Raw genomic sequence first — 27,336 nt, 5'->3', positions numbered from 1 at the left:
TCTTACAGTTTAACATTGAACCATGCTAATACATATCTCTTTTTGTGCTTTTCTGTGTGCAGTTACGTGGATACCGAGGCAAGGAGCCGCTGGGATTGCAGATTTTCATTGGCACAGCAGACGAGCGCATCCTGAAGCCTCATGCTTTCTATCAGGTCCATCGCATTACCGGCAAAACCGTCACCACCACCAGCTACGAGAAGATCATCAGCTGCACCAAAGTCCTGGAGATTCCTCTTGAGCCAAAGAATAACATGAAAGCAATGTGAGTAAACCATGATGATGTTGATTCTTCCTCCTCCTACTGCAGTTTTTGGTTTTAAATATGCATAGTAACATGATGCTTCTAAATGCTTCTCAGAATCGATTGCGCTGGGATTCTTAAGCTTCGCAATGCCGACATCGAGCTGCGAAAAGGAGAGACTGACATTGGACGGAAAAACACTCGAGTTCGACTGGTTTTCCGTGTTCATATTCCCCAGCAAGGAGGCCAACATGTGTCTCTGCAAGTTGCTTCGCATCCCATCGAATGCTGTGAGTAAAATTAATCTACAAAGAGGTGAAATCAGAATGAAATCAAAGCTAATATCTTTCTTGGTGGCTTCAGCTACCTAACAGGTTTAGCGGCTGGATGTTGCAATATCTGTTTTGGGTCAAGTATTCAAACACCTTGTGTGAATATTTGTCATGCTCTTATCAGATATCAGGTGGTTTTGAGTTGCATGAAATTCTGCAGCCATGTCTCTTTGCTCTGCTTCCTCCTCAATTAGGTTTCGTTTGATGCGAACCAAGGTAAACTGTGCAAAAGAGGAATGAATTTTAAATGAGCCTGATAAATTACAGCTCCCCAACCCCCTGTTTCTCTAATAGGAAGTTAAATCTGTTGTGTCAGACACAGAGATATCGCAGACGTATCTCAGCCAGTTTTCAGATAACATGCTGTATTATTGAAGAGTTGAGCTTCACATGCTTCATTAATTCAGATTACAGCACGTCGCACATCTGTCCAAAGGTCACTTGTGTTTGTCTTAATCACAGTAGCTGTGGCGGATATTAAATCACTGATAAGTTTCGCCATTGTATGTCCTTAATATCACAACGACTTTATCACCATGTAAAGTAGGATTTAATGCTCCTTCAGCCTAAAGTAAATAAAGAGGGCATTTAATAAGCCGGATAATCCTGTCTGTTTGTTTACAATGGCGTAATGTTAATTTGGCTGAAGCAAATTAATTTCATCTAATTTTTCTAGTTGAAAAGCCTCTTTATTTCAATACAAAATAAATAAAACATTAATTTCCTGAGCTAAATTATGATTGCTTTCTAATCTGTTGAATTACTTGCATACATAAATTCATAGTTTAAGATTATTAGTGTTAATGCTTGTATTACATTTACATTTATGCATTTAGCAGACGCTTTTATCCAAAGCGACCTACAGTGCATTCAGGCTATACATTTTTTTTACCAGTATGTGTATTCCCTGGGAATTGAACCCACAACCTTTTGCACTGCAAACGCAATGCTCTACCCCTGAGACACAGGAACACTACGTATTGTATCATTCAATATCAACCCATGTCAAGCAATAATTACAGCATTTTATATATATATCATTTATAAAATGTTTATACACACACTAGTGCTGTCAAACAATGAATCTTGATTAATCGCATCCAAAATAAACATTTTTGTTGGCCAAATATATATGACCCTGGACCACAAAACCAGACTTAACTGTAAATTTTTCAAAATATATGTTGTAATGATTTTTGGCATAAAAGAAAAATTATAATTTTGACCCAAACAATGTTTTTTTTGGCTATTAAAGACTTAAGACTTAAGGTCCAGGTTCACATATGTGTGTGGTCTGTGTATATCTATTATGTATATATAAAAACCCACATACAGTATATATTTTTTTAAATATTTACATGTATTTACAAGTCTATATTTACATTCATATAATTTATAATATAAATATATTTAATATAAAAACATAACATATTTTTCTGAAACAAACATGCATTTGTATGTATTTATATATACATAATAAATATACACAGCACATATACATATATTATGTAAACAAAAATGTTTATTTTGGATGCGATTAATCACAATCGTTTGACAGCACTAATATACATATACAGTATATATTTATATATATATATATATATGGGTGTACAAAAATTTCAATACATTTGTGTACCCTTTCCTTTATCAATCTCATAAATATGATATTAAGTGTCTTTTTGTTAAACATTTATTAGTGATTAGTAATATTATTACTGATATATTGCATAAGTTACTGATATTTTTCACACATAAATATCTACTTTTTTAAAATATATTTTATAAACATTAGATTAAGTGTCTTTATATATTTGTTTTATCTTTGATTTGCAAAATTGATAAGTTGTGGAGCAAGGGGAAAATTGGAATAGGTCTCAGTAAGTCTCTGCTTGATGGGCCTTTCTTACTAGGGTTCAAACCTGTGATGTTTAATTAAATCCAAACATCTGAACTTTCTCTGTTTGCTCCCTGTTTGTCTCTACAGCCCAGAGGTCTGCCCACGAGCTGCCCATGGTAGAGAAGCAGGACATGGACGCCTGTTCGGTTCTCGGAGGCCAACAGATGATTCTTATCGGCCAGAACTTTAGCGCAGATTCAAAGGTGATCTTCATGGAGAAAACTCATGGTGAGTGCTTAAAAAAAATTTTAGACCCACTTTTTCTGAGCAGATTTTGAGATATAATCACTCCAAGAAATAGTTTATTGCAATTGTCCCGCCTGTGTTTACATAATATGCATTGAAACAAGAAAGCGGGGCTGGACATACATGTTAGGGTTAGGGTTATGGTTAGGGGTTAGATAAAGACAAAAAAATTATTAATTGATTTTTATTTTAAATATTGTAAAAAAAAAAAAAAAAAAAAAGTGTCATAGAGAGCTGGGAGTACTACACCTTTTTTGTAGCTGAAAGCATTAACATTTCAGCCACTAAATCGAATAAACAAACAAGCTAAAAAATTTCCTTTAGTATACTTCACAGCAGTGCTTTAAGTGGCCCAAAAGAGGTGCCGGTACTCTATTATAGCCTATATATATATATCGTTTTTTTTTTTTTGATGACTCCCTTCATCCCCTGAGGTAACAACAACTATATTGAAGGGGTTTTATGTACAGCAGTCAACAGACGACCTTATAAAAAATAATAAATCCTTTTATTAGTTTGTGGATTTGCTTGAGCTAGAAAGAGCTACTGAACATAAATAAAATGTGCAAAAGGATTTTGAAAAAATACCCTTAGAAAGAGCTACTGCATTACTTCATTAGCTTGCGTCTGACCTGCAGCGATATCATTCAGGCTTGGTGGGGTGTAATCCAGCCAGTCATCTGATTCTGACCGTGTTGTTTTAGTACTCAGAGTCTGAAGCCAGGAGAGCATATTAAGTGTAGTTGACTGTATTTGTATTTTTACCGAGACGAGTGTGTGCGTTTCACACACCCTCTCCGGCCACGTTGAGTTGTTGACACTGACAGCGGCAAAAGCGGCGCATGCGCTTTTCACTTGTAAATCTCAAGGGTGTATGGGTATTGTAGTCTCTGCTCTCGTTGGGACGAATTAGGAAGCTTGCATTGTGAAGGGCGCTTCCGAAAAGCGGCAGGGCAGGCAAACGAATGAGCGTACCGGTACGCTAAAAGCACGTTCTTGGCGCACAGAGAGGTGGCGGTACGCTCAAGAGCTATATTTGGAAGTGGCGGTACTGAGTACCGGTGCGTACCGGCCCACTTAAAGCACTGCTTCACAGCGAAAACAACACGTGACGCTTTGTACTGAAAACGTAAGCACTGAAGCCCCTTAATTCAACTCCTGTCAACTTCAATGCAGCCAATACGTTGTTGGGAAAGGAAATAAGTTTAGAAAGGAAACACGGACATTTTATTTAACAAAAACTTTGTTGTGTACAATTTAATGAGTGTTTATCAGGATTATTGTAATTAACTAAAACTGAAATATAAAACTAAAATTAAAACCATAAAATAAAATAAAAGAAAAGAAATTGTTAACTGAAAACATTAGAAGTATAAAATATTATTTCAGCTAGCTAAGCAACATTTCTCATTTTAGTTTGATAACTTGATGTACCAAAATAGCAAAAACTAAAACTTAAATAAAAAGTAATAAAAACTTTATAGACGTGTTAAAAAAAAACTAAAAAGGACAAAAACTATGAAATTACTAAGAAATTTTAATAAAAATGAATCCTAAGTATTCATAAAAACTATAGCAGTATCTCTTAATCTGCTAAAAGTGAATTTTGTTTTGTAATAAATTTTATAGACGTGTAAAAAAACTAAAAAGCACAAAAACAACGAAATTACTAATTTTTTTTAATAAAAACTAATTCTAAATATTCACAAAAACTATAGAAGTGTCTCAAAATCTGCTAAAAATGGATTTTGTCAATGTTTAGGAGTACACTTATACAGATGACCTCAAAGCGAACCAAAAATTTTTGATTTCAGTAGGTTTTTAATAACAGGTCTCGCCATTTTCTTTTCAAGCAACACTATTTATTTTTGTCATTTCCACTATTGCTTTTATAAGGCTCCTGTTTTTGTGCTTTGTGTTTGTTTTTTGTGACTCACACTGAGAAGCAAACTACGCTGACAATTTACCCATCAACAATTTGCATTATTTCACAGATAAGAGGCAAGCGTCATTGTCCTTTCTTTGTTGTTGTTTCAGTGTGCGGGTGGCGCTTCTGTTGAAGTGTGTGTCGCCTTTGTGTTCAGTGACAAACATGGGTAGAGTTGCTCTTGTGTGTTGTCTGGCTTAGCCGATCAGACATTATTCATAGTGCACAAACAGTGTAATGGGAAATAGTTGTTTTGTCATTCTGTTTCTATATTCATGATCATTGTTTTAATAAATACTCGAACTGAACAGCTGCTAAAACATCTTTGCACACACACACAAACTGAACTTTATGAATGACAGCAGACTGCAAAAGACCATTAGGCTTTCATTTGAATCGTGACCTTTTCTAATCTGTTTCATTCGCATTTGCATGAAGTTTTAGATTTCTGACCTGAATACCGTGTCCGCTTTATGTACAAACACTGCAGCGTCTGGTCTACGTCGATTCTTACCAGGTTCCAGTTTCACTGTCATTATCAGATGGGTTTACCTGTTTTTCCAGTCTTTTTTCAGTCTACATTAAAGTTGCATTTAGTTCATTTAAAATGGGAGTTTTTTTTTGTTTTTAGTTTTGAGGCCTTCAATATGCTAGTGCACTCTTAAGTTGACAAAATAAACTTTTAGCAGGTACAAGCATCTTACAGTAATGATGACATCATCATCTACTCAGGACATGATTTCATATAATTTTTGTCCAATTAACTGCTTTCTAGAATTTCCAGAAGCAAGTAGCATATCATCTTTAGACCATGCATTTAAAAACAATAGCATATCTCTACAAATTCAAAATTAAGGCAATACGCTACAGGCAAATACATTTCTTTCATGCATTATTGGCGATCTGGCTTTACATAACACGTTGCTTCAGACTAGTGGAACAAATACATCTAAAATACACTTTGTCTATTTGTGTCTGTATTTTTATTACAAAACATATCTATAAAGGCTGTTTTTTTTTCTTCACTTCAGTAGTACTTATTTACAACTGAAGTTTTTTCTTATCTATATTATGAAGGTTTTTATGGAGGGGTTTCTTCATATTATATAATTTGTCTGATTTTATACAACACATTATTCCTAAAAAAATAAAAATACAAAATTAAGTGAAATATATATATAAAAAAAATCCTCCCTGTAAAAACCTTACACTCTAATATGTTGACAAAATGGAACATGAATTTTGAACTAGTGTCCAGATTTCAGTTCTGGAAGTGTATGCAAATTAGTACATATTTAATTAGATAATTTAATTGCATGTTTAAACATGATATTTACATATGCAAACCTGCAATATGCAAAAAAAAAAAAGAAAGAAAAAAAGATAAATCAATTTAATGAAATCAATTTTTTTCACCTGCAGTGTCTTTCCTTCATCCCAACAATTTTAATGTTAACCATTTACCATTTCCCAACTTGTTTATCTATTAATATCTATCCATAACAGAACAACTTCTGATCCTGGTATTACTGTGAACATTTTATCAGTACAAAGAAAAAAATGGCTTAATTGTTGTAATATTACCTTACTCTGCCTCTAATTAGTTTCCATTTAGCTTCTATACATTTTCTTTGCCCAGTCTGTACAGTGATTTCCACTACAGTATTTGGGAAATGCATCACATTATTGAATTAAAATGTGTTGCAAATGCCATTCTGTATTGATTTTAATCAGATCTTGAAGAGTTTAGTGTCCTTAAAGACTAGAAGGTATCATAAGAAGTGCATTTAGTGTGTGAAACGTGTGTTTAGATGTTGTTGTGGTGTTGGTGGCAGAGCCTTTTGCATGCAGGTGCCATTGTTATGGCACTCCCCCACACTGTGCTCTCTCATGCATGCTAAACGGCAGATGGATTGTGTCTGTGTGTGTGTGTGTATGTGTGTGTGTTTGCTATGACTACTACTTACTCTTATTGAAGCTGCTTTTTGCCTCAGACAGGTGGCACCCGACAGTTTTGTTTGCAAATAAAATCCAGTCACAGCTGTGTGATTAGAAAGTGCTCCTTCAACCTTCAAAGTTCCCGTTCCCGTTGTTTTTTTTTTTTTTTACTGCTGTTTATATTCTGTTTTATTGATGTCCGCAATGTGTCGTCTGCTTTTTGTTTGTTTTGATAGAATGAAAAGTTCTGTTTATTGATCTTTTAAGTGTAGTCGACTGGTAGAAGCCAATGTGTTTAGTCTGTCAGAAAAGAGCTGTGACTCATCAAGTGCTCTTTTAGGTAACTTTTTGATGTTAATTTTCAAGGGTTAGCCCCTCTCTCTCTCTGTAACTAACACATTAATTTTTTTCTAAATAAACAGTTTGCTCACAAAGTATTTAAACACTCAAAGGTCTTATGTATAATTGACAGGAGGGTAAGAATAGTCAGATAATTCAAGATCCTCTCTCTGTTTAATTTAATATCCCGAAGAGCATGACACAACGACAGTTTTACATTAAAAGATTCTAGGTTTAATAATTATTTATTTTAAATACTAAAGTGAAAGATTTTACATAGCTTTGTAACGTTGTGAAATTAATTAAATATATTTGTATAATAATATATTGTATTATTTTACATTTTATATAATAATTATTTTTATTATTTTTATTGTATAATTTTTAGCAGTTGGTGTTGATATGATATTTAAAAAATTATAATTTTTAACAAAAAAAATATTATTTAATTAAATTAAAATGTAATTTTTATTTAAAATTAGTTTTTTTTTTGTTTCTATTCAATATTTAACTGAAATATTTTACATAGCTTTGTAATACTGTAAGGAGTTAATTTTTATATTTATAATGAATTGTATTATTTTACATTTTATATATTTTTATTATAATGTAGTTAACTATAATGTTGTATTTTTGCCTTTGATATAACGGTTGGTGCTGATTATGGCATATTATAATATATTTTTATTTATTAAAAATAATTCAATTATTTTTAATTATATAGCTATTATTTTACAATTCCAGTGCCGCAGAAATGATACACTTAAACTTTGGATTGGATGACAAAATGTCAAAACAAAAAGGTAACACAAGCACACCTTTTCTAGCAGAACATTGCTTTAAAAGAAGTATGTTAGGTTTTGAATTACAAAAATATATATATTTATTTAAAATGAAAAATATTCATCATTAAAAATATATTCAACATTTATTTTCAGATGCCTCCTGCTTTGATGTTTTGTTATATAATGCAGTGAAATTTGTACATTCAATTTCAAGAGTTTTAACAACAAAAACAGTCCAAATACTTTTTGGCACCATTGTATGTGATTTTCCATTTGCATTTCTACTCTAAATGTGAAAAAGAAAAATAGAAGTGAGTATTGCTTTTGTTGGGAAAAGATTCACATCTTGACAGAGCATTCTGAACAATCATGACTCTGAAATCCCTCTGAAATGGAAGACAGCTGTCTTTGGCTTGAATTTTGTTGGCTCTTGTCGATTTTGCTCTGTACGCCGAGCTGGGCTTCCACTCTTATAGCTTCTATGGCTAATTATAAGAAAATGTAATAAAACGAACCCATGGGATCCTGAACAAGGAGCTTTGGAACAAACTGCAAACAAACAGAATGGCCAAGGACAAAGCACTCATCACCTGTCATAGGTGAAATGGAGCAGTTTGAACATAAAGCAGTTTTAAGACGTTGTCCTGGCACTGCTAGTGGAATCCCCCTCACTAGTGCTGACTCATTTGAGCCACACGTCTCTCATTTGCAGCCCAAAGAGGGGTTTCCCACATGCTGCTGTGATACGGAGCAAAATCATTCCCGGTTTAGTGACTAATTCGGTAGGAATGCTATTTTCTGTTCTGGTTTAAAAAAAAAAATTTTCTTTTGGTGAATGTTGTTTACTTTCTATTACTATGGTTTTTGGATTTTGTGTAAAAATTCAAGCATGGAAGACAGAATGCAACGTGTGCTGTTATGTAATTCCTTTTGGAAAAGATCCTTGGGATTAGGAATTCACAACTCAGATCATTTGGTCTCAGATAAGGTAGAAGAGAGTGCTTTGAGTTCATACTGAGATCTCTGACTTTCGATAGGGTATAAGTCTCTGAGATCTTTTACTTTTGATTTCAAACTTTGCAAATTTGAGCATGTAGTGTTTTTGACTGTCATTAGCTCAGTAGTGATGTCTAAAGAAATGGGTAGAAATTTGTGTATAAATTCAAACACTGAAGACCGAATGCAATGTGAGCTATTATGTAATTAGCCTACTCTTTTACTCTTGGGATTAGGGATGCACAGTGGAGACCATTTTGTCTTACATAAAGTTAATGAGAAAGGTTTGTGTTCGTACTGATAACTCAGATTTTTGTTTGCAGACTTTGCCAATCTGAGCGTGTGTAGTGAGGTCTGCATTAATGTCTCAGGAATGGGTGTGGGGTAGAACTGTGGGTAGAAATGTAACTGACTTGCACCACATGCAATCTCCATAGTATGGGAAACAGTCTGTAGGCGAGGAATTATCTAAGATACTTATGATCTATGGATATGACAGATGTACCCACAACTCATCACCCACTTTACCTGCCAAACTGAGTTGAGTCATTAAGAACTTAAGGGGAAGAAGCAATGTTTGCCAATTAGAAAGGTCAACATATTGTAATCATGGATTTTCCCAAACAACTAAATAACTTTGAATCAAAGCATGTGAGATGCTAAACTGTTTGTCTCATAGATAGATAGATAGATAGATAGATAGATAGATAGATAGATAGATAGATAGATAGATAGATAGATCTAATATCAGCTTTAATTGACAACCCAATTTGAATTATGAATTATCAACAATCTTTCTATTTCCAGATGGACAGCAAATCTGGGAATTGGAAGCCACAGTTGACAAAGACAAAAGTCAGGAAGTAAGTCCAACGCCTACATTACATATATAACTGTATATAACTATATAACTTTCTGAACATCTATATTCAGTGCTCTTCTTGTACTGTATACTGTCTATACTATAGATGCGCCAATTAAAACAATTCTCTTATTCACAGAGCATGCTGTTCATTGAAGTTCCTCCATATAGAGACCCATCCATTTGCAATCCTGCCAAAGTCAACTTTTATGTAATAAATGGGAAACGGAAGCGCAGTCAACCACAACATTTTACCTACACACCTCTACCAGGTGCGCAGAGTCTTTTTGCTCTTGTACCTTTAAAGCGGTTAGGGGTATTATTTATTGTACCGCAGTTGGCATTTAGTATATTGAATAACATTTACATTTTTCCATGATATGAATGTTAAATGGATAGTTCAACCAAAAATTTAAATTCTGTCATTAATTACTCACCCTCATGTCGCTTTCTGACCCAACATAGACAGCAACACAACTGAAATGTTTTATGGCCCAGAAAGGTAGTAAGGACATTGTTAAAACAAACAGAGGAATGCACACGCATACATTGTGGTACTTTCATGAATGGCAGTGGAGACTGACCCGGAAGAGAAGAAATCGTTGAATAAAGTTGTTATTTTAGTTTTCTTTGTGTATATAGTATTCTCGTAGCTTCATAACATTACAGGTACATCACTGATGTCACATGGACTATTTTAATGATGTCCTTCCTTACTACCTTTCTGGGCCATAAAACGTTTCATTTGCGTTGCTGTCTATGCAGGGTCAGAAAGCTCTCAGATTTCATCAGAAATATCTTAATTTTTGTTCTGATGATGAACAAAGGCCTTATAGGTTTGGAATGATGTGAGGGTGGGTAATTCATGACCTAATTTTCATTTTGGGTGAACTATCCCTTTAAGTTCAGGTTCAGAACAGATTCAAAGTACACTTTGAATACTCTATAGTTATCTTCTCTTTATACTTTCCCAGTTCCGTCTATTAAGACAGAGCCATTGGATGAATATGAAACTGGTCGGATGGGTTATTCCATGTCGCAGATGCTGGGGGTGTCTCCCCAGCAGTACTATAACCCTCGAGGGGTCATCACCCCAGAGAGCAGCCTGGTGCCTGGCCTTGTCCCCTGTCAGCAGGCCCGCCTGTGTGTCTCCCCTCCAGACCACCGATTTCAGCAGCAGAGCCCAGCCATAATGTACTCCCGTCCTGGAAAAAGCTTGTCAAGCAGTCCTATTTACTCTCAGACGAGTGCTGCCATGATCCCAGACTCCCATCGATCAGTTCTGGTCCACACGGGTTCCCCAGCCCAGTCCACTCACCTGGCTGGCCAGCATCCTTCCAACCATCATCCCTCAATCATCCAGTTCTCTCCCACCAACCACCACCTGCTCAGAGGAGGAGATCTTCCCGTGCCACCACCCCCAGAACATCAGCACATCATTTATTGTGAGGGTTACAATCAGCACAGTCCTCAAGCCACAGGGGAAAACCATTCACCAGCACCAGCCCATGCACCTCAGCATCCTCAGAATTACCCCACAGTCATCCAACAACAGCCCTTCCTCCAGAGGGTGGCCAAAGACAGGTCACCTCCCATCCAAGTAGAGCCCCAGAGATGTTCCTCGACGGAAGAACAAAGAACCAGCGTTCCTGGACGAGTCACAGTCAAGCAGGAGAACTTGGACCAGGCCTACCTTGATGATGGTGAGTAGCTACAGGTTGACCAGCTGCTCTTCTAATGCTTGCTAGAAGGCGTTCATAGTTGTAGGCTGGTTGGGAAATGTTAGAAACTGATTCTTACATAGTGTGTCAATCTACACAGTGTCTCAGAAGCATCAGTGCATGAAGAGACACATACTTTCAAATGTCCGTAAAAATATGTGGTCATAGGAATGCATTATCAGGAGCCATTCTGTCACATTCTTTGTCCCTGTCTGCTTTCAGACAATAGTATGAAGAGTGCTTATCAAGTCCATCTCTTGTTGTCTTACCATTTAATTTTTCATTTTCTCACACATATGACTCAAGGACAGTGAGACGCTAGCAATAATGTGTATTATATAAAGTGGAATGAATGAAAGATCTATTTTGTACCACTGGCTTTGGGGTATATACTTTCCATTACTCAGTAAGAATGAAATTAATTATCTAGAATGAATTGGATGGATATGGCTGCACGTTTCCTTGCACACACCCTCTGTTTTGTTTTTCAATTGTGTCAAAAAAATCATGGGCAAGATATAATGACTTTGAAAATGGCCAAACCACGATGTGGCAGAATACTGGCAAGGGAAGACTTAAGATTCCAGTGTCACTTTTCTGAGGCAATTTGGGAATTCAGGGGTTCTTGTGGTACATTATGTCTTATGCAGGGGGTTCCTGACAAGGAAATGGGTGCTTTTTTAACCTCACAAATAAAAGAAAGAAAAGAAAAGTACACAGCTCCAAAACTTCTTGGACATGTTGACAGTGTAATGATTTGCAAAACAAGTGCCATGGCAACCCATTGTCAAACAGTGGAATGGGCTGCCTTGGAGAACTGGGGAAAGCCTTTTTGTTTGTTATACTTGGCCAAGGCTTCCCCTTGGCCCCGTGCCCCCCAATATTGCGGGGGGAACCCACGAGAGGATTTGCTTTTTTTCCTCAGGTCGCAGTCTTGCCAATCTGAAGGATAGAACTCCTATTTGCAGCTGCTGCACTTATCCAGAAAGGCAGTCTGATCTGAACAAGATAGTGATGGGTGGGAGTACGCAGGAAAGGGAAAGGGCCATGTTGCATGGAAAAACTGAAGCGGATGGGTCCAGGAGCCAAAGATGGAATTTCTTCTGCATACTCTAATAGGGTTTCCCTGAGTAAACAGCAACGCTGCAACTGTAGACACGTCAATAGAGAGTTACTATGAGATTCCCGGGACTTTAAACCTTTGATGTTTTCATAACAAGATGCTGTTTTAGAACCTTTCTAATGAATCCCTGTAGACCCCCCCCCCCCTCAACTTTAAGTATAAATATTTCTGGTAGCCCCATTAGAGTTTAACACCACTCTGATAAACCCATAAAGGTGTTAGTGAATTTCCTCATTAAGGCCCCTTAAAGCAAGACAGAAACTGCTGAGATTTGTAAACACCTCAGAGAATAACAGTGGCCACACAGAATTCATGAAGCGGTAAAGTGACGAAAGCCCAAGGCTGGTAACTAGGAAATTACCACTTTACCACTCCAACCCAAAATAGTTGGAAATGCTGAATCTCACAAGGTGCGAGGCAGCTGTTTTTGTCATTCTACTAGGGGTGTAACGATTCACTCGTTTTCTCGATGCATCGATTACAAACCCTGACGATTCATATGCATCGATCTTGAAACATGATTTTTGAATCGTGAAACGCCGATCTCGGACAGTAATCAATTTAAAACACTAAGAATCGAATGAATCGCGATTTCTATAGTGATTCAGTGCTTTCAGAATATATACACATTAAATTACTACATGCAAAATTAATGGAGACCTTGAAGAGTGTTTGTGAATCGTGCCTCTAATCTGTCCTTCACACGCTCCACTGTTTAGCACCTGTGACTGTCACAGGATTGCGCTCACGCTCCGTTCCTCTCTGACGCAGCAGACCTGCGATCTATAGAACTCATGGACCGTAATACTAAAGTGAAGTAGTTTTACTTTTCTGTAGTTTGTTAATGGCTCTCTGCATACTGACGACATTACCTGAGCAGTCGAAAGCTGCCTATTTATTGCATGGACGGAGCAGAAAGTGTCTAAATCATATGCACAGTTCCTGTTAATGATAAATGTGTTTTAACAATGCTGATGAACCGAAAATATGAGGGAAACACTTAAAATTACCACATCATTAACAAGAGCGCAGGTTTATCTGATAATCAGATGCATGAAAGTAGCGTTTGTTGCTATAGAAACAGACATCGAGCACATTTTCTCTCAGAATCATTCGATGATGGAGAGGAAAAGTTACAACAGCTACTATACCATTTTATTCTGTATAAATGAGATAAAGAAGTTTACACACTGAAAGAGAAGTTATCTCGCTCTCATAGACGTGCCAGGCTATATCTGCAGCTAAACTGAATAAAAGCAGAATGAACTGATGAAACATTAAGAAAAAAAAACACAATAAATAAAATTTATGAATGATGCAGTGCTAATTGACCTATCATTTATTACAGTACAGAAACTATAAAGTATATTTTCTGTGCAGAAAATTAAAATAATAGATAAATGTAGTAGCCTATATAAAACAATCATAAAATTGCAATTAGGAAAAAATTATCGATTACAAAGTATTATTGTCGAGCAGTATATTTGATTTCTTAAAGCAAATTAAAAGTAATAAAAAAAGAAGAGAATTCATAAAAAAAAATATGAAAATACATAGGCTACATACATAAAATGATTTTATTTGACATTTTTCACTTCAGAAATGATGGCTACGCCCCTGGTGTGACAAAATGTTAGTTGATACATAATACTTTTAAAGCTCTTTTTTTAAATCTTGGCTTACATACATTTTTACTTATGCCATATCATGCCATAGCACCATTAAACTAGAATTTAACAATGGACAAAAGTTTTTTTTTTTGTTTTTTTTAAGGCTGTTGTGTAATTTGCCCCCTGACTAAGCATTTAAAGAATTTAGGGGGAGCATTGAAATAATCCTGTGAATGCACTTAAAGAACGCAGAATTGAATCTTTATAATCGAGTGGAATTGAATTTAAATGTGAATCGAATCGAATTGAATTGTTATAAATTTGCAAAAATTTTCTTGAATCGAATCGAAAACCTATGAATCGTGAATAGAATCGAATCGCTGCCTACCGAAAGATTCACAGCCCTACATTCTACTCATGAGCAAGGCTGTTAACCTTGAGTTGCAACGATGGGATTGACCCTGCAACAAGTCACTTTAGCTTAGTGGATTCAGCATGGTCTTTATAGTAAACCTGGCTGGCCTAATTATAAACCAGTCTAAACTAGTAGGTTAAGCTAGTTAAGAAGCCTGGTGGCTCTAGTTTTACTTTGAAAAAGTGATTCTGGTAGTACAGACAAAGTCCAGGTCACTGAGAGCAGGAAGGACGACGACCACAAAAAGTCCCTGTTGCTTCTGCTTGCAGAGGTGTCAAGGTATAGCGATCCACCCACTAACATATCACCGTTTGATGTCTGCCAAGACCTTCACACACATCTGGATATAAAATGACTCATGCAGATACATCTATCTCACTCAGAATTTCGATGGTGGCTTTTGAAGGGTTATCAGGGTTTCTGTGGTCGGCAGTCTGTATAGAAACTGTACCTTCATCTATTTCGTTATGAACATACATGTTTTGCATTTCTCAATAGCAAGAAAAGGAAGCTAAGTACATCTTTTGTGTCATTTCTAGAGTTTTCATTACCAACGGCTTCATTACAAGCTTAACCAGCAAGACTTATCAGTGGTGGTCCACCAGCTTGCCCAACTAGACTGTTACCAGCCTGGCTCTCATAGAAATGCATGCTAGTCCAAACTAGTCTTTTTTTTTTGGCAAGGTAGTTATGTTCTTTTTCTAGTTGTCCTTGACTGTAAACCTTTGATTTTTGCTAATCTCTTCATTGGCCATTAACAAGTGTTACCCTTATATAAACAGCCAAACTGGCCTAGAGTGTTCAGGGTACGACACTTGCCAATCTTCCTGTGCTCAACTGGCTTGACTTAGGCTTCCCAGGCTGGAAATGAAGCCTGAGGCAACAGAGTTGAAGTTCTTCCAGCTGGAGTTAGCAGCAGGAATAATTTAGATAGAGCACGTAAGCCGTGCACATTAGTTTCAGATCACTTGCATCCAGTTTTGGACCACGTGTGTGCCAAGCCATTCGATTTCTGGCTGTGAAAGCAGAGACCTGATAAGATGTAGCTTTGTTCTGTAAAAGCGGTGTTTTCGAAGTGAGCAGCAACTGTAGTTTGTAGAGTTGAACATCGCACTGAAGGCAAAGTTAAAAGAAAAGCAGATATTGATATTCTTTCTAAACTGGTCTGTTTTGGAGGGCAAACAGTCAGAACTGTGGTGTAGACTCTTCCTGTCCTTTACGCTTACAGTATGCGCTAGCCAGTACACACACACTTGTAGATCATGCACTGTATGTCCGTTCACATTTTTTTCAACAAACATCACATTTCTTGCTCTGCTGACTAGACTTTAGTCAGGGTTGGCCATATTTTGGCACCAGTTTTTTGTCCCCAAAAAGACAAATTTTCAGTGTTGCATTAAACGAATGACACCTAGATACTCTATACGGTGTCTACTGTGACTAAGGTCCTTACACATATACCTGAAGTCAATACAAGATGTCCTGTCATTTCATGTTGTCATATGATTATTTTTGTTTTTCTATTGTTGAAGGGTCTTTCCATTGTCTTTCATTGTTTTAATAATGAGCAAATAATTTTGATCACCTAAACCTAACCCTGCATTTTTAAATTTCATTAAAATACTTTACACCGTTTTCATCATAGCGACTGGTCCCCATAATATAGTGCATTACATACTTTTTGAGACATTTGGTCCCAACAATGTTGGCAAAACCTGATCCACATACACATGCAGTTCTAGTCCACATGAAAGACATACTTTATGTAAAGCTAATAGCAGTGACTACAGCCTAAACCTACACTTAAAAGAAACCCTTTCAAATTTTTTGTCCCAAAGTATATCTAAGTATATGCATGCACACACACACACACACGCGCACACACACACACACATAGTAGAGACTGAGTCATCTACTATGCTCTGTCTTGCCCTCCACCATTGGTTTGTAAACAAGCTTTCTGATTGGCCGCGGTCTCTCCAGCCAGACACTCACCTATTATACAGCCCAGTCTGTACACTTCCTTTACAGCTCTAAACCCATCAGTGTGTGCCAACCTTTCATTACTTTCCCTATAATCCCTCTGTCCTGTATAGTGCATATGGACAGCAAGCATACATCATCGTGGGGCTTGTTTAGAAGATATGTGTTATGTTTCAAAGGTATTTTTTAGGTCACTACGAACCACCTAGCAACCAACCTAACAACCATGTAGCGACGTGCTTAAAGCCACATCAGCATGTTTTGCTTAAAACATCCAGCTTCTCTACAGTTGAGTATTTTTAAGCTGTTAGTTAGTAGGATGGCTGCAGTGCCTCGTATTCAGTTTTTTTTACTCACTAATAAAGCACCTCAGCATCCCACTGCTACCAGTTTATTCCTCTCTCATCTGTTCTTCATTAGTCTCGGAAGGAAAAACAGATGTCATCCACGTCAAGCTCCCATACTTAGGATTATATGATTGAAACCGCAAGGCTTTCTTGATTGCGCTGTTATAGATTCTATTGAAGGAAAAAAACTGTTTTAATTTGAGCCTGATAACAGTAATTACACATTTCTTGAATAATACATTTTAGTATTGTTTATAAAAAATCTGTATTTATTTATTTTATAGGGCTGTTTAGTGATTCAAGATGATTCATTAGCCTTTATTGAGTCTGAGCTGGTCTAAACTTTTCATGCTGTTTTTACGGTGTTTATTTTCAATTTAGACTTTTATATCTGTGTCATTGTGCTTCTTACACAAGCCAAGCTTCAAATAGGGAAATCAGTTGAACATTAAGTTCCTTCTCCTCTAACGCAAGCTTTGACCACAACAAACGCTGTTTTTCAAAATATTTCAGTGTTTCATCTAATTCTTGGCTGGCTGATGTTTTTCTTTTGCATACATTTTGCAAAACCTGTGCATATTTACCGGTGCACTATACAGAGCTACAGAGCACTTGCTGGTTGCATGTTTGCTACTATATAATATTGCATTATTCATTGCTAATAATAGAATGCAACTTGCTTTATTGGGCTTCATTATTCATTTTAGGCTAAATATTTAGACTGGCCATCAATAAGTCAGTCACAAATATATGGCTCAAGAGAATCTACAGATGCATCTCAATAAACTAGAATGTCGTGGAAAAGTTCATTTATGTCAGTAATTCAACTCAAATTGTGAAACTAGTGTGATAAATTCAATGCACACACACTGAAGTAGGTCAAGTCTTTGGTTCTTTTAATTGTGATGAGTTTGACTCACATTTAACAAAAACCCACCAATTCATCTCAACAAATTAGAATACTTCATAAGACCAATAAAATAAAATAAAAATAAACTTTTAGTGATTTGCTGGCCTTCTGGAAAGTATATGTTCATTTACTGTACATGTACTCAATACATGGTAGGGGCTTATTTTACTTTAATTACTGCCTCAATTCGGCGTGGCATGGAGGTGATCAGTTTGTGGCACTGCTGAGGTGGTATGGAAGCCCAGGTTTCTTTGAAAGTGGCCTTCAGCTCATCTGCATTGTTTGGTCTCTTGTTTCTCATTTGCCTCTTGACAATAGCCATAGATTCTCTCTGGGGGTCAGATCTGGTGAGTTTGCTCTCATCTGAAATGAGGTCTTTGGACCACTGGGCAACAGTCCAGATCTTCTTCTCCTTAGCCGAGGTAAGACGCCTCTGACATCGTCTGTGGTTCAGGAGTGGCTTAACAAGAGGAATACAACTACTGTAGCAAGCTGTGTGGTGGCTCTTGATGCCTTGACCCCAGCCTCGGTCCATTCCTTGTGAAGTTCACTCAAATTCTTGAATCAATTTTCCTTGACAATCCTCATAAGGCTGCGGTTCTCTTGGTTGGTTGTGCATCTTTTTCTTCCACACTTTTTCCTTCCACTCAACTTTCTGTTAACATGCTTGGATACAGCACTCTGTGAACAGCCAGCTTCTTTGGCAATGAATGTTTGTGGCTTACCCTCCTTGTGAAGGGTGTCAATGATTGTCTCCTGACAACTGTAAGATCAGCAGTCTTCCCCATGATTATGAAGCCTAGTGAACCAAACTGAGAGACCGTTTTGAAGGCTCAGGAAACCTTTGCAGGTGTTTTGAGTTGATTTGCTGATTGGCATGTCACCATATTCTAATTTGTAGAGAATTGTTGGGTTTTCGTTAAATGTGAGCCAAAATCATCACAATTAAAAGAACCAAAGACTTAAACTACTTCAGTCTGTGTGCATTGAATTTATTTAATACAAGAGTTTCACAATTTAAATTGAATTACTGAAATAAATGAACTTTTCCACAACATTCTAATTTATTGCGATGCACCTGTAAACGTTCCTCCTGTTATTCCTGCTCATCCATCATAACAAACAGCATGGCACTGCATATTGTGGCAGTGATGATTTGTGCTCTGGGTTTCCAGGCCGTAGTGTCTCGTCCTAATAGTATACAGCACCTAGGTTATGGCCAATCAGGTTAAACCACATTATCTTTATGCTGTAGAGTTTTTAAACCAAAGTCTGCATGACTGTGTGTAGTTCAGCTGCTGAATATGTGAAAGGTGATCGATGGATATATAACAAATGGAATCCTAAACCAACATATTTTATTTATACCACATGTCCATTTTTTTGGTCATGTACCATGGTAATACAACCGCAATTCCAGAGAAGTTTGTGACGTTTTGTAAAAAATAAAATAAAATCAAGTATCTGATTAGTTCATTCTCTTTAACTTTTATTAAATTGAAAAAGTACAAAGAAAACATTTCCAAAGTTTTCACTGATCAACGTAAATGTATTTTGTAAATATGAACAGATTTTGAAGGCTACAACACACTCCAAAAAAGTTGGGACAGAGGCATGTTTAACACTGTGTCACATCAACTTTCATTTTAATTAAAATGTTTCATTGTTTGGGAATTAAGAATACTAATTGTTAAAGTTTGCAAAAGCAACATTTTTGCCAAGTCGCTCTTGAAACAAGGCTTCAGATACTCAGGAGTCTGTGATTGTCGTTGTCTGATTCTCCTTTTCATGACTGGTCATACATTTTCAATAAGAGTCAGATCTGGACTACAGGCAGGCCAGTCTAACACATTTAGTCTATGAAACCATGCTATTGTAGCACATGCAGAATGAGAGCTGGCATTGTCTTGATCTAATAATCATGGATTTCCCATGAAAGACATCATCTTGATGGCAGTATGTTTCTCTGTACAACTCCAATACACTCATATACCATGACAGATGTTTGCTTTTGCATCTGTCACTCATGAAAATCTGCATGGTCCCTTTGGTCTTTGGGACTGAGAACTCAAAACCCATTTTTCCAGAAACAAGTTGAAATGTGGACTCATCTGAGTACAGCACACCTTTCCACTGTCCTTTTGACTATCTAATACGAGCTCTGGCCCAGAGAACCCAGCGGCATCACTGCATAGAATTGATGCATAGCTTTCTTCTAGAGTAACAGAGTTTCAAGTTGTATTTCTTGATGCAGCAGCACACTGTGTTCAGTGACAACAGTTTCCTGAAGTACTCCTGAGCCCATGTAGCTGTTTTAACACCGCAGCATGACTGTTTCTTATGCAATGCCACCTAAGGGCTCAAAGGTCAAGCACATTCAACTGAGATTTCCTGCCTTGCCCTACATGTACTGAGATTTTTCTGGATTCCCTGAATCTTTTCACTATTACATGTAGTAGTTGGTGAAAGACCTTAATTTTGTGATTTTGCATTGCAAGATGTGATGTGATGAGCCACGATTTGCTTGCAAAGAGTGAAAAGCTCTTTTTACATGATACCTTGACCTACTTTATTACCAATTCATTTGCTTTCTGTGAACTGTTTCAAAACAGTTTAAAGTGGATAATTTTGCCTCTGTTCCAACTTTTTTGGAATGTGTTACAAAATACATTTATACATTGGTCAGAGAAAACATTATACTTTGTACTTTTGTCATTTAAATAAAAGTTAAAGAGAATGATCAAATCACAGATTCTTGAATTTATTGCACTTTAACCTTTAATCACTCCTAAAAAAGGACAACACTTAAAGTCTTTGGGGTCATTTTTACCCCAAACTTTTAAAAAGCGATTGCATAAGGAAATATACATTTTTTATATGGAAAACTATATATCATTTTTTTTATTTACTTCTCAACTATACATTTATGCTGTGTTTTTGTGGAAATTTTGAAGTTTTTTACCTATTTACTGCACAATTACATAACTAGGCCATAAATTGGCTCATGAAAAATGATTTTTTAAAGAAAAAATCACTTAAATGATGATCTTAATTAAATCTAAATAGTTTCTGGACATTGCTCTATGTGTTAGGGATAGAATACTGCCATCTAAAGGTTAGTCAAAAAACTTTATTTCTTATGGGTTAGGAATTAAAGTGCAATGGCCACATGTATCCACTAGAGTGCTATAGAGACTCATTCATTTTCACTTCATTTTTCTTGATGCTTCAACTTCTCCTCACAACTTTATGATATATATTTTGTGAATATTTATTTAAACATTTTGAAATACATAAAAAAATCTGTAGTTTTGTCAGAGTTAGAATTTGTTGTTGTTTTCTAATATATTTTGAATTATCTGCTTTTGCAAATTATTATACATACATTTGAAAAAAACAAGTCACCACTATGACATGATTGTAATCACACACTATTTATTTCAGAAAATTATTTATCAACAACTATTTATTTTTTTAGAACAAGAGATTTTAGAACAAGATGAATTTTAAAAGTAAATAAACCAATATAATACAAAACAACAGCACCAATAAACTGTAATGAACAGGAGTGAAGGGTACACAGAACAACTTTTTTTATAAATCACATGGCTAATAAACATGTGAAAGAACAAGCAGAATATTATAGAATATATATTACAAGCTTGTTCCATGTTGCATATGTGACATTTTTCAGATTTGTGCCAGTTTAGTTGATTTTATTTGCCAATTTCTATAAAAATGCTCTCTGTTGCAGTGGCATACGTATGTTTGTGTGTGTGTATGTGTGTGTGTGTGTGTGTGTGTATGAGATAGAAAGTTTGTTCCACTTTGGGTTTATGCTCTAGGACCAGACCTTGAATTAAATGTAAAAATTTTTAGATTTATGCCAGTTTAGTTAATTTTATTTGCCAATTTCTATAAAAATGCTGTCTGTTGCAGTGGCATACGTATGTTTGTGTGTGTGTGTGTGTGTGTGTGTGTGTGTATGAGATAGAAAGTTTGTTCCACTTTGGGTTTATGCTCTAGGACCAGACCTTGAATTAAATGTAAAATTTTTTAGATTTATGCCAGTTTAGTTAATTTTATTTGCCAATTTCTATAAAAATGCTCTCTGTTGCAGTGGCATACGTATGTTTGTGTGTGTGTGTGTGTGTGTGTGTGTGTGTGTGTATGAGATAGAAAGTTTGTTCCACTTTGGGTTTATGCTCTAGGACCAGACCTTGAATTAAATGTAAAAATTTTTAGATTTATGCCAGTTTAGTTAATTTTATTTGCCAATTTCTATAAAAATGCTCTCTGTTGCAGTGGCATACGTATGTTTGTGTGTGTGTGTATGTGTGTGTGTGTGTGTGTGTGTATGAGATAGAAAGTTTGTTCCACTTTGGGTTTATGCTCTAGGACCAGACCTTGAATTAAATGTAAAAATTTTTAGATTTATGCCAGTTTAGTTAATTTTATTTGCCAATTTCTATAAAAATGCTCTCTGTTGCAGTGGCATACGTATGTTTGTGTGTGTGTGTATGTGTGCGTGTGTGTGTGTGTGTATGAGATAGAAAGTTTGTTCCACTTTGCGTTTATGCTCTAGGACCAGACCTTGAATTAAATGTAAAATTTTTTAGATTTATGCCAGTTTAGTTAATTTTATTTGCCAATTTCTATAAAAATGCTCTCTGTTGCAGTGGCATACGTATGTTTGTGTGTGTGTGTGTGTGTGTGTGTGTGTGTGTATGAGATAGAAAGTTTGTTCCACTTTGGGTTTATGCTCTAGGACCAGACCTTGAATTAAATGTAAAAATTTTTAGATTTATGCCAGTTTAGTTAATTTTATTTGCCAATTTCTGTAAAAATGCTCTCTGTTGCAGTCACATACATGTGTGTGTTTGTGTGTGTGTGTGTGTGTGTGTGTATGAGATACAAAGTTCGTTCTACTTTTTATTTATGCTCTAGGACCAGATCTTGGTTTATTTGTAGAAATTTTCAGATTTATAATGGATTTAGTTTTATTTTTTTGACAAACAAAATTTTAAAAAGTCATTTTTTGCATTTTCCCATTCATTTTCAATGTGGGGTCATTTTGACCCCAAAGACCTTAAAAGGTAAATTTTTTTTTACACACCTTTAGAACAACCAAATCAAGCCCAGTTTTTTTGTGCATGTTTAGATAGATGATTTAGGAAATGTCACCGAGTTTCATGCCCCTGCGATGAAGGTAACACTTTTAAAAAATGAAGGAAAAATCCATTGGGGTCATTTTGACCCCAAAGGATGATTAATTAATAAAATGTCCCAATTGGGGTTATACTTTTGAACAGTACCATCCAATCATAATATCAATCTGTTCTTGGTCTACTATGTAATTGTACCATCAACCTGTGAATTTGTCATCATTTTTCTCCATGCTTAACTCAAACAGCATTGGAGGTGTTTTCCCACATTCATTTGATTTGATCTTACCTGTGACCTTTGTTCATGTCAGAGTTGTGGCTAGACTAGAGTTGGTGTGTGGTGGTGTAGTGATTGAGTTAACAGCCCCACGCGCACTGCTGCTATTCTTAGAATGAAGAGGCAGTAAAAGTTTCCATTTATGCCCCCCTTTAAAAAGAGTAACAGCAGGAAGTAATGGCCATTGCAAGGGCTTCACTGAATCTGTTCTGTCAGATGGTTCCCTTCCACCTAGTGCCTGTTCAGTGGCACTGTAACATGTGAAAATTATTATACATCTACAATAGCTATTTTTACCAAGTGACAAATTAACACACACACACACACACACACACACACACACACACAAATGACTTATTCAAAAGTAATCTAAAAGTAATCAAAAAGTAGTCTGATTATATTACCTAAAATGTTTATTGTAACGGATTACAATACTAACTGCTATTTTTTTTCCATGCGATTTTGAATTAATCTACCCAGCTCTGTGTATATATATCACATTTTAATATAATTATACTACTACATATAATATCTGCTGTTTTTACATTTAAGTAAAATTCAAGTAAATTGGGATACTTTGCCATTTAGTCTCATTGTTTAATATTTATCTGGAAATATATATTTAGTATGTTAATATTTAAAATGTATAAATTAAAAATATGTATAATTACAAATATAGCCTATTATAAGAACTTACAAATAATTACATATATATGCTAATTTAAATGCATGGGAACATATTTAATATACTTAAATTAGCATATGTTAACATTCAATATATAAATATGCTAATTTAAAAATACATATAATTCTATATATATTGTTATATATTTATCTATATTATAAAATAATTAATGAAATATATAACTATATATTTCAATTAAGTATGTATTTAATTATGAATATATAAATATTTCATTATATTAAATAACAAAAATAATTAAAATAAATTTTTAGAGTTTTAATGGGATAGTTCCCCCAAAATGAAAATTATGTCATTCATTACTCACCCTCATGTCGTTCCAGACCTGAAAGGCCTCCGTTCATCTTCGGAAATTAAGATATTATTGATGGTATCCGAGAGCTCTCTGACTCTCTCATAGACAACAAGTGTCCTTACATGATCAAGGTCCAGAAACGTAGCAAGGACACAAAGCTACGAGAATACTTTTTGTGCGCAAAATAAAAAAAATAGGAAACAAATTGTTGAATAAAGTTATTTTTGTTGCTTTTGTGCATAAAAAGTGTTCTCGTATCTTTGTAAAATTACGGTTGAGCCCCTGATGTCACATTGATTACTTTACCGATGTCCTTGCTATGTTTCTGGACCTTGAACGTGGTAGTATCCTTGCTGTCTATGGAGAGTCAGAGAGCTCACGGGATGCATCAAAAATATCTTAATTTGGGTTCCATAGATGAACAAAGGTCTTATGGGTTTGCATCGACATGAGGGTGAGTAATCAATGACAGAATTTTCATTTTTGGGTGAACTAACCCTTTAAGATATTTTTTGAGGTATGATGTTATGGTGTGTGTTTTCTTTTCTTTTGAACCCCACTGTGCAGTTGCTCATCATGCAGTTCACTTGCACAAATGTTCAGTCCTTTCATTTTTAAACCCGTTCTTCTTTTCTGTTGTTTCTCTAGTGAATGAAATCATAAGGAAGGATTTGACAGGGGTGCCTGGCAGGGGTCAGACATAGAGAAACCCCTGATCGGGAGTCATGCAGGACCCCTGGAGTGCCCTGCCTTCAGCGTCACACGTGAGACTGGTCTACCAGCAGCGAGGCCTCGGCCCGGTCAAGCGTCACCCTGACAAAAACTGGATCATGGACCACATTTAACCCAACATCCATCTCAGTCAACTCCAGGAACAGCAGCGTGTTGATGTGCAAACGTTATTGAATTTCCCTGCTATTATTTGACTTTTGAAACTCATCCAATGTTGATCTCATACGTCAAAGTTGTCAGAGCCTTGAGCCTTCATAAACAGTTTGTATTGGACAGGTGCAGTCAAGTAAATTCTTTCCTTTTTATGTTTTTTTTAAATTCCATAGCCATTTGACTCACATTAATGAACTCACTCAGATTAGTGCAGTCCATTTACCATTTAGTGTATTTCGAGCAATAACCTCATGTCATATTCCCCAAAACAAGAGGTTTGCACATACTTCTAATTGGAAAGTGGATAAATACTTTACACCACTGCTAATGATTAATCTACGAGTCTAAGAATAGGTTGTTTTTGTATTAGATGAACCATGTGTACAGTACATCAATCCAAATTTTTGAATGAAAAAGCCTTATTTTAAATTGTTATAAGCAAATGCACTGTTCGTGAAGGGAAAACAGTGTATGCACTTTCTTGTCAACTAATTATATTTTATTTAAAGTATGTCAGCAAAATTAGATTTGTTTGTAATCATGTAGATGTTGAGCAAATACAGCTAAAAAACCAATGAAGTGATATTTTCTTTTTTGTGAAACTGTTTTAACATCTGTGCCTTTTCCTAAAGAGCTGTCATTCTAGCAAAACGTAGAACAAGCAAACCAAAAATAAATGGAAATGTGCCTTGTCAAGTCAGAGCCCATAATGCCCTGCACTACATTTAGGTTCTGAAACGTCTTTGTGCCGAACTAATACTGAATGGTTATCATATTTTATGATTCTTTATTTGTGTATGATGCGACTTTACCAGTTCCATCTCTTCTATGAATAGAAAACACTTGAAATATTCAAGTCTTGTGCCCAATGTTAATATTTAGGTTAGCTGTATTACAGATCTTTCTCCTGGAGGATTTTATTAACCATAACTGCTTTGCTTTTATAATATGCATTTATATTTTGTGTGTAAAACATTCAGTGTCTGTATTTATACTTAAAGTAGATACGGTCTGCATGCCTCTGTAACACACTGTCACATTCATTTTCATATTTGAATACAAACTAACAAAAAGTGCATTTACTAAAGAATCAAACTAATCAAGAAGCATCAGTTTGTATTGAGAAAATATTTTTGGAAGCGATCCTACCCTCTTAAAAAATGCATAAGCAATTATGCAGGATATATTTTTCTATGTCTTTACAATTTTGGCTGAATAATTAAGAGAGGTATAAATTAATAATTCATTTGTATGTATTATCTAAAATTTATTTTGGAACACATTGTAAAAAAAATTGATGCTAATGTTTCCGTGAATCTGTTGTTTCAGTGTACTGTGGGCATAACAAAACAACTATATTCAGAATGTAAACCTTTTATTTTTACTGTAAATAGACTGCCTCAAAAGTGTAAAGACTGTTCCTATCATTTTTCTTTTTTAGAATCAGTCATAATAGGAAGAGACATTTTATATGAACTGAATCAGTTGAATCACTCTTGACATTTAATATCTTATAACCAAGGCTCTGGGAATATATGAACTGCCAAACCTTTGCTGCATAAAGACAAATTGCATTTAATTTTTTTATATATATTAATGTAAGACTGCCAATGCCAAAAGAGATAGCAATTCAATTTTTTATTCCATTAGCTTTTCATGATCATATTCATGTTTTGGCCTAAGCATGTCTAACCTAATGTGTTTAGACGTGTTAATGTTGTTTGTCAAATAAAGCTTACTAGCTGAGAACATGAGCAATAAACCTGACAACTTTAAAGAGATTTTCTTTGCTTGTGTGAATATTTATAAGAAGTGATTCACTCAGTGTGAGATACTTCCTTCAACTTCAAGACTCTTCTTTCCCAGTCTTTGTTATTAAAATAAAGTCTATCTAAAAACATAGCTGCTACAATCAAATAATTAAGAACTTCTCAGAACATCGCGAAGAATGTTGACACTGTTTATTTCAATGAATGAATCATTCTCGTTCACTGAGTCATATTTCTGATTCACTGATGTTTCTATCTTTTGAAGCCAGTGAGCTGTACTTTGAAGTACAAACTGCATTTGTGATGAAAATGCTTAGAAGATTTGTAGATGCGCAAAAGTTAATAAAGTTGCTTAGTAACGAAACAATTCGATGACTCGCTCACAGTACAGATAGAAAAGACTCGAATCGCTGAATCCACCTCTAGCGATTCTCGAATGAATGAAGGACCGAAGGCCGATGAATGGATTCGAAAATGGTAAAACTTAACTGTTTAACTCTATGGGGGTTGTAAAATGTGCCTAGCCTATTGTCCAAATAAATAAATAAATGGAGTGTTCCTTTAAAG

The 27,336-nt window shown here is 35.6% G+C and overlaps 1 protein-coding gene across 2 annotated transcripts in view; it reads left to right on the top strand.

Annotated features, from left to right (window-relative positions):
- LOC132118509 (nuclear factor of activated T-cells, cytoplasmic 2-like) overlaps nucleotides 1-25,205 on the top strand; it is a 42,105-nt gene extending 16,900 nt beyond the window's left edge. For both annotated transcript variants that reach the window (XM_059528393.1, XM_059528392.1), the window contains exons 4-10: nucleotides 63-265; nucleotides 362-534; nucleotides 2,561-2,701; nucleotides 9,512-9,567; nucleotides 9,706-9,838; nucleotides 10,541-11,269; nucleotides 24,764-25,205. In XM_059528393.1, the coding sequence (XP_059384376.1) occupies nucleotides 63-265; nucleotides 362-534; nucleotides 2,561-2,701; nucleotides 9,512-9,567; nucleotides 9,706-9,838; nucleotides 10,541-11,269; nucleotides 24,764-24,819 (1,491 nt within the window). In that variant the 3' untranslated portion in view covers nucleotides 24,820-25,205. The remainder of the gene's footprint in view (nucleotides 1-62; nucleotides 266-361; nucleotides 535-2,560; nucleotides 2,702-9,511; nucleotides 9,568-9,705; nucleotides 9,839-10,540; nucleotides 11,270-24,763) is intronic.
- Nucleotides 25,206-27,336: the final 2,131 nt, after the last annotated feature.

The sequence above is a fragment of the Carassius carassius genome, chromosome 37, assembly GCF_963082965.1.
Source record: "Carassius carassius chromosome 37, fCarCar2.1, whole genome shotgun sequence".
NCBI lineage: Eukaryota > Metazoa > Chordata > Actinopteri > Cypriniformes > Cyprinidae > Carassius > Carassius carassius.
The sequence above is the reverse complement of the archived record's forward strand: the minus strand, read 5'-3'. Positions and strand labels throughout refer to the sequence as shown.